Source organism: Acipenser ruthenus, chromosome 17 (assembly GCF_902713425.1).
Source record: "Acipenser ruthenus chromosome 17, fAciRut3.2 maternal haplotype, whole genome shotgun sequence".
Lineage (NCBI taxonomy): Eukaryota > Metazoa > Chordata > Actinopteri > Acipenseriformes > Acipenseridae > Acipenser > Acipenser ruthenus.
Window position 1 is genome coordinate 22285618 of NC_081205.1, and position 11726 is coordinate 22297343.

The 11726-nt window shown below is 34.9% G+C and overlaps 2 protein-coding genes across 2 annotated transcripts; both read left to right on the forward strand.

Annotated features, from left to right (window-relative positions):
* The first annotated feature begins 4193 nt into the window (after positions 1-4193).
* Positions 4194-5788, forward strand: LOC117422971 (C-C motif chemokine 20-like). The gene is made up of 4 exons (XM_034038235.3): positions 4194-4354; positions 4728-4827; positions 5017-5094; positions 5321-5788. The coding sequence occupies exons 1-4, from the start codon at positions 4276-4278 to the stop codon at positions 5358-5360; spliced, it is 297 nt and encodes a 98-aa protein (XP_033894126.2). The 5' UTR covers positions 4194-4275; the 3' UTR covers positions 5361-5788.
* Positions 5789-8154: 2366 nt separating this feature from the next.
* Positions 8155-9792, forward strand: LOC117422972 (C-C motif chemokine 20-like). The gene is made up of 4 exons (XM_034038236.3): positions 8155-8318; positions 8485-8593; positions 8951-9028; positions 9387-9792. Exons 1-4 carry the CDS (start codon positions 8243-8245, stop codon positions 9409-9411), a joined length of 288 nt encoding a protein of 95 aa, XP_033894127.1. The 5' UTR covers positions 8155-8242; the 3' UTR covers positions 9412-9792.
* Positions 9793-11726: the final 1934 nt, after the last annotated feature.

Sequence of the window (11726 nt, forward strand, 5' to 3'; positions counted from 1 at the left end):
GTTTAAATTTTTTTTTAAAGAGAAAATAAAGAAATACATTGTTTTATAATAGCAATAGCCCTCTCGATGCATGCTCTAGATGACCTTGACTTTCATTAGCGCCCTCGCCTGCGGCGTGGGATGCATACCTCCAGTCACGGTCATCTACCACATGGTAGAGCCCGCAACGAAGGCCTCTATCACTTAAATAGATCCTGACATGTGCTGTTAGTAACTGCAGCAACCACCTAGTGCTTGTGAACACATATTTTATATTATGTCCTCAGCCAAAAGGGGGGGGGGGGGGGGGGGGGTAATATGGTTCATTAAAAAAAAGATAGAAACTTGAGGTTTCTTATGCAAGTATGGGTGATGTGCTCCGAGATAGCTCTGTTTATGGTTAAGAAAAGGGAGAGCTCACACTTCCTCAACAGCGATCTTGCGAATTAATAGCCTTATATGTGTTACACAGATCACTGAGTTAAGCAGTGAGTGTTTTTCTTCTGTTACAGACTGCTATCACAAGAGTATGCATTCCCAGATGAGAAAAGAAAAGTCAAGGGCGACCCCATTGTGGTCTTTGACTTTTGTGTGTGTAAGGAGAAAAGGAATTGCTCCCAATGTGTTAAGGATTGGGCATGCACATACTATTTTAGTACTTGTTCAGCCTATAGTGATCATTGTTGTAGTTATACTTCCAGTTTTTAAAAGATTCTGATCTGCATAATATAACTGGTAATGTAATTAACATGGTGATATTAAAAGGAAATGGGTTAGTAATGTTTAGCAGACCCTCCACAAGAATAGTAAAGAGAGATGGTATTTGGATGAGTGTTATTAGTGAGGATGGATGTGTGAGAGGGGGAAATAATATATTATGGTATGAATATGGAGAAGGTTGAAGGTGGGGTATACTAGCATACAACTTATGGAGTATAATATGTTTTGTATTAACATAGTTAAAACAATAGATTACTAATGATAAGAATGAAATGTTTAATTATTATTTTTTGTTGAACAAGGATAAAACACAATTTCTTATTGTTTTTTTTCCTTTCCATTATGAAACCCCTTGCTTATGTTGCCCCTTTAAATGGTAAAGAAATCATTGAAACTACCTGTAAACATTGTGTGATTAATTCTATTTTTAATGTAAGCTCTGAATCAACACATGGTTAATAAACTCTTAAAATTAACCTGTACATAGCTTTAAGTAGTTTTGCACAACCTACTGGGCTGGTCTCTCTGGGATGCCCCAGTTATGGAGTAAAGCAAGAGGTGGAGAGTTATGTGCAATCATGCAATCAAAGTAACATGACTTAACTAGAGGGTAACAGTATATAATGGAGGTACCTGATAAAATAATGCCCAAATTGACCAGCCCCCCCTCCTCCTCCATCCATCTATCTATCAGAATTAGAACCCCTAGTGCCAACCCAAACATACTCAGACATCTTAACATTAGATGTCCCTGCATTAATGGTACTTATTCATTTCTGAACTACATTGAAAGTATTTTAATGTGATATATGTTTACCCCTTCATTTTAATCACACAAAGCAGATGATTCAATAATGCAGTGGGAATTGTATTGGGTAAATATCAACAGGAATGCATTTTTTGATGACCATAATCGTTGATTGAATTAACCAATAATTCTAATAATACACATATTTTACTATAGGTTTAGCGGCTAGTTACACCCTGATTAGCAAATCCTTTGGACTGTCCAATGTTGTTTTAAAGTAATCTAATTGGCTTGTATTCAGTTAGATATTATTTATTAATGGTATGTAACACAATTTTTGTTCCTGGGTAGTAAGTGTTATTTCCTAATTGCTTATGCTTCAAAAGTATAGAAAATTGCTATTATTCCCCACAAACTTTGCTTTTGTGACCAGACAGTGATATTTTGAAATTTACCTATTTCCAATGAGAAAACGGGCGAATTTGTGTCTTTTCGTTCACATAAAGTCAGAAAAAAACAACATATGAATCCAAATTAACATGTATTTATACTAAAGTAATACAAAAATGACTACAAAAGATTTAGAAGTGAGTAGTTTTTCGAGATTTACGATTATACTGTAAATCACTTTCACGAATCAGCCCCCAAATGTAGTCTCCCATCATGTTCTCGTTATACTGTCCTTGGTAGCGGCATTCAAAGTCCAGTATCCTGGTGGAAGCACTCGCCTTGCTCCTCCGAGTATGCTCCCATGTTCTCCTTGAATTTATCAAGATGAGCATCAAGGATATGGACTTTGAGGGACATCCTACAGCCCATTGTGCCGTAGTTCTTCACCAGAGTCTCAACCAGCTCCACATAGTTTTCGGCCTTGTGATTGCCCAGGAAGCTCCGAACCACTGCGACAAAGCTGTTCCAAGCCGCTTTCTCCTTACTAGTGAGCTTCTTGGGGAATTCATTGCACTCCAAGATCTTCTTTATCTGTGGTCCGACGAAGACACCGGCTTTGACCTTTGCCTCAGACAGCTTAGGGAAGAAGTCTTGAAGGTACTTGAAGGCTGCCGACTCCTTATCTAGAGCTCTGACAAATTGTTTCATAAGTCCCAATTTGATGTGCAGTGGTGGCATCAGCACCTTCCGGGGGTCCACCAGTGGCTCCCACTTGACGTTGTTCCTCCCCACAGAGAACTCGGTCCGCTGTGGCCAGTCCCGCCTGTGGTAGTGCGCCTTGGTGTCCCTGGTGTCCCAAAGGCAAAGATAGCAGGGAAACTTGGTAAAACCGCCTTGGAGACCCATCAGGAATGCCACCATTGCAGCCTCTTGATGCCATCTCAGAAAAATGCAGATATGTATCCACTTAGGCAGCTGGAACTAAACTGAACTGGTGGGCTTAAGGCCCCTGTATTTATACTACTATTTATATTACTGGAAAGTTCTAGAAAGTTCTAGAAGTTACTCCAAGTTTACTCAGCACTGAATCTATCTGGAATGTTCTGGAAAATAGGTAAATTTCAAAATATCACTGTCCTGGTCACAAAAGCAAAGTTTGTGGGGAATAATAGCCATTTTCTATACTTTTGAGGCATAAGCAATTAGGAAATAACACTTACTCCCCAGGAACCAAAAAAAAAAAAAAATTGTTACACGGTGTAATCATTTAGTCAGGATTGAATACATGCAGCTGAGCTAAAGAGGTGAATGAGATGAATCTACACAGGGACAAACTAGCACAGCAGCAATAAGCAGTGGTAGTGTCTACAGGTGTAGAGCTGTCTGAGTCAAGATGAAATGTTTGGCTTGAAGGCGTTTTAACTATGAAGTGAAGCAACAAAACAAAACTGGCTTGGTGATTTTTTTTACTATAATAATACAATATATGTAAACAGCTTACAGTACATTAATGTTGAAACACACAGAGCTTTAGTTTGTAAAGACTCCCTCTAGTGGAGAGTCAACAATCTCTGATGTTTTGTGTTACCACACGTCTCCTGCTAGTTTTATATTTGTGTGACTGAACCAGTAGAAAATATACTGGCAGCAGCCTTTTAGCATTTCTTTTTACCAGTACAAATGTTATTGCCAGTAAGAACCCCCATAAAGACTACTGCCATTATTATTATTATTTTTTATTTTTTGTGCCTTAGTCCCAGTAAACTCTGTTTCAGTGTATATATAAATTGTAATAATTGTAATGTACTACTCAGTTGGCTTCAGAATACACACACAATTTAAAAAAAAAAGTATTTTCCTTTTAATAGTTAGAATTTGTGACATGGAAAATCTATAGTATTTATGGTTCATGGTGTATCATCTATTAAGTGTTTATATGAGCAATTATAGTAAAAATCAAAAGTGATAATTAGGTCACAATGTAAAAAAATATAACAGAACATGTCATTGCCAAGCCCTGGAAAAATTAATACAGAATATATATATATATATATATATATATATATATATATATATATATATATATATATATATATATATATATATATATATATATATATATATATATGTTTAATACAATAAAAACATTTTAATGTGTGTTTTATAATAATTATTGTTGATTGTGAACTTTTATTGCGTTCTTCATTAGCATGACACAAAGGCCGGGCGGGGGAAAAACTAAAAGGAAGTGTTTCGGAATGTTTCCCTCGCAACAAAAAAATCCCCATGACAGGCTGAACCACTTACTCGTGGAAAGTCCTTGTTGCTCCAGCCTCTATAAAAGTAACACATTCTCCAAGGTAAATCAGAAAAACACTGCAGTAACAAAGCAGAGGCATTAGTTGCTGGTTTATTCTTGATACTGAAGACTTGACAAGATGGCTCGTTGTAATCTGTGTGTGGTTGCAGTCCTGTTTCTGGCCCTGAATGTATTTTGTGAACAAGCAGCAGCTGCTGGTAAGTACATCATCCATTAAAAGTGATGAAATAGTGATTCGAGTTGTAGCTAAATGGGTAAAACATTTGCAGAAAAGGAATTTCAATTGTAGCTGTAGTTCACTAAGTGTATTTATTACTTTGCAATAAGACAGTAATTACACATGTGCAACTACATCACACAATTAAAAATGGAGGCAGTTTCCAACGCCATGTGATGTCACACTGTGTTCCATGTGTATTTACTGTGATGTACATTCTAATTACACTGCAATTAGATACATAATGCAGACTAAATACATTTACACCAGAAAACAACTTTAAATATTAAATAAAATGTGTTATTTTTGTACTCCTCTTAATTTTGTTTTGCTCTTCTTATCTTTCTCTCCAGGTTGCTGTTATTCCTATTCCATAAAGCCACTGCACTGCAGTCGGATAAGAGGCTACACAATACAGACCACCAAAGATGCCTGCAACATTGACGCAATTGTGTAAGTATTACTCATCTTAATCACAAAGACTATATATGGAGTAAAGTCAAATCTGCAGTAAGGGCAATTGAGATTAAAATCATAGCAATTGATATCGCATGATATTTGAATAGATTCATTCTTGCAAATACTAAATTGTTATGCGAATAATACATTTTTTCACTGAATAAAATATCCTTTTTATTGCAGGTTCCATTCTATCGGCAACCGTAACATTTGCGCTAACCCTCTGGATAAGTGGGTGATGGACAGAATTGAGTGTCTAAAGTAAGAACAGCTCCCCTGTGTTTTAAATAAGATTATAATATACATACTGGTAGTGATATAATGTATGTAAATATAAGAGACGACTATAGAGAATATATAGAGGGTTATTTATACTTTTATTTAAATACATTTGACGTAGATGTCTTTTGATAATGTTGAGCATCAAATGTGTGATCACTACCCCTCTCTTGAAATTAATTTAAAATGTGTTTTCTTTGTGTTACAGCCGCAGAGTGGACAACATAAATGGCAGAACAAGAAAATGAGAGAAAAGATGTTACTGAAAAGTAGTTGCCTCTTTATTTCATAAAATGTGCATGCATTACACTTTCACAGTTTTATTGTGATATAATGTCTGTGGTAAATTGAAATGTTTCAAGATTGAGAAACTTCCAATATTCTTTTATAAGGAAAAAAACCATGAAGTTTTAAAGCTTACTGTATCACAATGCATTTTTGTATATGTGGTACTTATTGGTAAATGGGTTTCTGTTGTCCAGTACTTAACTCCTATGGAATAATGTTATATTTAAAAACTAGTTTTATTGTAGATTTTTATGAATAAAAAATAAAACTGTAAATCATAGGCCTGTTGTTCAATATTGTCTTTGGTTTGAACCATATTTCCAAGCTGTATTGGATGAATGTCTTGTAATGTGTGTCAAATTCACATAACTTATAAATAAAGATATCTACAACATTGACGCAATTGTGAATGTTTCTATTACTCATAATACACTGGGCCAAATGGTAGCTATGTGCTTTCTATGCAAAATAAAGATGATATGAGTTGTAAAGCCAAACTCTTTTTGTTTGGTTTCAATAACTTTCCACTATGGAAAGGAACAAACTAATGAACAAACACTATGGTTTATAGCTGGTTAATACATTTTGTTTTATTTCAAGGCTTTCCCATTCAAAATACAGTTCCAGGTATTGCACTTAACCATTCATTTTCCCAGTTTCTTGTGCCATCGATATACCACCATCCCCAAGCTCCAAAAAAAGAAAGCTTGCATTAAAAAAAAAAAAATCAAGTAAATAAATGATAACTCTACTCACTATAGTATAATAATAAAACATTATCCACGTAATTAGTGTGTAAACATTTAAATGCATCTGCAGCGGTATAATAAGTTTGGCCATAACAATTCTAAAATTCGATGGAATATGCATGCTCCCTCTTTGGGGGGAAAAACACTACAAAGTGAATCTTTCGGAGCTGGCAAATGGGTCTGATCTACTCAAATGCTTATACTCTGCTCAATACAATTATGATTATTTATTTGTAATTTTTTTTTTTTTTTATGTGTGGAAAAATGAGGGAAAAATCACTTTAGTAGAATAAATTAATCTATAGGGGTTAGTTTAAATAATGATAACAATTAAAATACTGATAGCATTTAACATAGAGTAAAGGGATTTAGTAGTCAAGTCAGCAAAAAAAAAACAAAAAACATTACTGTAAGTGTAAGTGTAAGTCTCTGACTCTTGGAAGTAAAAAGCATCTTAAAACAAATTATTCAACATGTTTTAGTTAGTACATTACATTTTAGTTGTACTAGTTGTGCATGTTATACTGCACACTGTATGTGGGTCACCTAACCACATACAGGACTGTATTTAAGATTTTACTGAAGTGTTACACTTGCACCAATTTCTAAACCTTATTTGATCTAAACCACAGCAGTAACTCTTATAAAAGTTTACCACAGTAAAAGCATAGCAGTAAATGTGTAATAAAGTGTAGTGAAAGCATGGTAAAGGACAGAGAGCTATGGTAAAGCAAATTTAAAACCATGCCAAACCATGGTCAACTATAGTAAATGCATAGTATAAATATAGAAAAAGCATGGCCAAACTATACAATTGCTGTGGTAAACTTTAAGGGAAACAATGATGATTTACAGTAGTTATAATGTATTTTTGGTCCTGTTATGTATGAAAAGAGGTTTGAGAACTACCGGGCAGCAGTGTGGAGTAGTGGTTAGGGCTCTAGATTCTTGACCAGAGGGTTGTGAGTTCAATCCCCAGTGGGGGACACTGCTGCTGTACCCTTGAGCAAGGTACTTTACCTAGATTGCTCCAGTAAAAATCCAACTGTATAAATGGGTAATTGTATGTAACAAATGTGATATTTGTATAATGTGATATCTTGTAACAATTGTAAGTCACCCTGGATAAGGGCGTCTGCTAAGAAATATATAAATAAAATGAATACTGTATGAAACTCTCCTCACCTGTTTATTAACAAGGTGTTGGACTTCATTCCTCACTGTAAAAGAAGTGTTTAAGTTTAACATAAATTGTATACATATGTTTACATATACCTTAAATGTTTCTGTGTCTGTTCAGCATCTAAAGTACAGTGCAAAACAATATTAACATACTAAAGTAAGTTTCAAACATTCTTTAAAATACATGGAATTCAAGTTTTCTGAATTGTGCTAATATTAGTAGTCGTAGTAATAGTTCATTTATTTGTTTATTTATGTATGTATGGATTTATTTATGTATGGATTTATTCATAACTATGTTTATTTATTCATATTAGGCTATAGTTTATATTTAGAAGTTTCAAATGTAGGACTGTTTAAGTGGTATATATTATACATGTATTTGTGTAGTGTTTACTTAAAAACATAAAGTGCCCTACCTCTAGCCTTCTACATCAAGCATTGCTGATTCTTAAAATACCTCCAACCTACCTTATAAATAGCTAGACAAATTAATAATCTATCTGCAAAATGTTACTTATCACTGTGTATGGATATATACAGGTAACAATACTAAACAGAAAAATCTGAAACTGTATTGATTGTATTTATTAATTTATTTATTTGCATTAAAAGTACAGCACTACTGTATTGTAATTACACTACCAGATTTTAAAGATGTATTTTAGACTATACTGGTATGCAAATTAATTATTTAGAGGTGAATACGTGAAGGGAAAACTAAAAAAGGAAGTCACTTGGGCTGACCTGATTACCTTTTGTGTTAGCAGAAAAACCCATGACAAAGTGTTGCTAATTTTAGTGACCTGAGAAAACCTCTCATTATTCTAGCCTATATAAAGCAGGACATCTGCAGATGTAGTTAGACAAAGATTTTACAACTTTGATCATTTACTGCAGAAATTCATAAGATGGAGCGTTGCAATCTTTTCCCCGTTTTTCTAATGGTCCTGTTGGCTTATTTATATATTGAACATGCAGCTGCAAGTAAGTACGGTACCTTTGATTTTACATTAATTTCTATCAGAGATGGCACCCGGATTTAACTGTTTTTTAGAGGTTCCATTTATGTGGAATGTAAATTTTTCTGAAATGTGTTTTTGTGGTAGGGGGTTGACCTTTTATAAAAAAGTTTTTTTTTCTGATTTTATAGGGGATCACAACTGTTGCCTTGCCTATTCCAAAAAGCCATTGCCAAGCAGTCGGATAAAAGGCTACACAATACAGACCAACAAAAATTCATGCAACATTGATGCAGTAATGTAAGCTTATTTACTCATTTTGATCAACTATCTAGGCCACGGAAGTAGTGTAAACTGTATCTTAAAAAGACGTGAACATTAATTATGATGTTTGTAATCAGTCATAGTGGCTCGTATTGCAATTACTCAAATGCTGTTTATTTAGTTTGTTTTATATAAATAAGTCTTTGCTTTTATCTAAGTTTGTGAGCTACTCTTTAGTTCTAGTTGCAAAGCAGAAGCAGCGCCATCTAGTGATCAGCTAGATGTATCTTTCCTAATAAATGTACAGTAACTCAATATACAAATGGTGGGAAATATGTATTGTCATGTTCTTTGTAACGTGAAAGCTAACTCAATAATAATATACTTTTACAGATTCCATACAATCAAAAACAAACACGTTTGTGCAAACCCAAGAGATAAATGGGTGTTGAACAGAATCCAGCATCTGAAGTGAGTACAGTACTTCTCTAGCGTCTGTATGAAAAGAAATAGGTATTTAAACCCTTAATAATCATCAGGGCTGTTTGACAGGTAAATAAAAGCTACACATGTAAATGGGGTAAGAGCTACTGTATGAAATCAGAAGTGGATGGGGGCTATGTTGCTTTAGTATTGAGTGGTTTGTTTCATGTCACAGCACTTGGGTGTGTGCTAGGTTGTAGATTTGCGACACATTGATCAAATCGCTTATCCCAGCAGGGTATATGTTGGCACCTTAGTTTCTTATAACTAGGGCACATATACTTAAAACGAATCCACTACCAGTGTGAGATGTGTAATAAAATCTGTTTGTGTTTTTGTGTTTTAGGGTTGAAGTGGAAAGAATGTCTTAAAGAAATATGCACTTTACAGTCAATAAGAAAGGAATCGATATTTGCAATACAAAATGTATTTTGAGTTTCAAAATGTTGAATATAGTATATACAATTTATGTATTTCTATTTTTATATCCATGTAGAAAACTTTTTTTTTTTAAAAAGACCCACAGTAGTTTGAAATAGCACCCCCCACCCACGCATTGTATTTATAATATATATTTTTAAAATGTTAACTTAACGACTAGTTTTTACAGACTGGATCTGCATTAATCTAGGACCACCTACTTTTGATGTAGGTAAGGTTCTACCAGACCTAAAGGTTTTACTAAACTGTGATTTTGTATTTTCATTTTTTTTTATGTTACTTTAAATGTGTTAGTAAGTTATTAGTTTTAATAAAACATCTTATATTTTTGTCATAAAATAAACAACTATATAATATATAATTTGTGTTATTTCCTTATTTATTATGTTCTACCAAATTACCACTAGAGTGAGACAAAGGGCCCAATTTGTCTGCATTAAGGTTTGCATTGCATTGCCCTAGTCCTCTTCATTAGTATGTACATGTTTCCCATGCTGCACTTCCAACACCTTAAACGCCATCAACCATCAGAAAGACACATGTCATATTTGCAGAGTGAAACTTTGAAACTGACCCATTGCCTAGTACGGCTTCCATTACTGTGATTTAACTCTTTGGTGGTGGTGTTTTCAAGATTGGAGATATGGTTTGGGCATACTCTGTGGAAACCAGGTACTAAATACTATGAGGAAATTAGGAGATACAGTAGGAATACAATGAAATATTCAATTGACTATAACCTACTGTAACATTAGTCTATTAAAGCCGAAGCATGTGACAGGGTGGTACATATTTTTTACATTTGTTCTTCATCGTTTCCCTTTAGGATGTGGAAGTTACTGAATGGATACTGTCTACAATACGAATAGAATAATGAATTGTCGTGCCCATACTTGAAATAGATCATAAATTATCATAGAGAAATAAGCTGCAACAAGACTTTCAGAAAGTAAACACTCTATTGCATACAATTCTTGGTGCTGATTGGTTGAAACAATAAGCACCCGCCCTCACATTGCAATGCTTAGTGCTAATTGGTTGAAACACTAAACACCAACCCTCACACAGCCGATTCATGACAATATTACAGGCAGTGCAGATCAACCATACACTGCTCATACATTAAGAAGAGTACAGGTCTGTTCAGTCGCATCGACAGCACTTCCACTTCCCGCATCCTAAGGTACCAAAATAAATTAAATAAATAAAAACTGATGCGCCGAGTATGTGAAATTTACCTGCCCCAGCCCAACAGAGTCGATGATATACTGAAATCTAAGAGATTTCAGTGGGCCAATATCATGAGCACTTGCGTAGCCAGACCATTTTTGCCACTGGGCCAAAAATACAAATAGCTCTAGAAACTTTCACTTTTTGCCAAGTGTTCCTGTTCTGATTCAGTTTTAAATACAGCTATGGCCAAAAGTTTTATTATTATTAGTTTATTTAGCAGACGCCTTTATCCAAGGCGACTTACAGAGACTAGGGCGTGTGAACTATGCATTAGCTGCAGAGTCACTTACAATTACGTCTCACCCGAAAGACGGAGCACAAGGAGGTTAAGTGACTTGCTCAGGGTCACACAATGAGTCAGTGGCTGAAGTGGGATTTGAACCTGGGACCTCCTGGTTACAAGCCCTTTTCTTTAACCACTGGACCACACAGCCTCCACACAGACACAGTTTTGCAGCACCTAGAATTTTAAAATGGAGACTTAATTAAATAAAAAAATATGAATATAATTTATATATTGTATTTATCATGTAATCAGAGAAATTACAAAATGATATCTCAAAAGTCTACCGGAAGCCATAATAGGAGTACAGTATTTCATGCTAGATTTCGAAATGTCACACATATTTTTAAACTACTGCCACCTGTGCGTATACAAGGCAGTAGTGATTGAAAAAAAACTACATCTTGCTTTTCTGGTCAACTGTCTGAATGGGTTCATGTTTATAATGCTCTCGAATGAGGTGATCTTTTGACACTGGATCACATTAAAAACAATTCTAAACATGCACATTTATCCTCATCCATACTGTACTTTGTGTACATTTCTTTCTTTAAACTGTCGGCGGTGAACATATATCCCAAGTATATCCAGCCAATCAGATTAGCAGTCACTATAATAGGCAAGTGGGTGGAACTATTTTTAAGGAACTGTATTTTACAGTGTACGGTTTCCCTGGCTGAGACGGGGATATCCAGCCAATGGGATCACTGCTATCCTGACCCCCCTCCC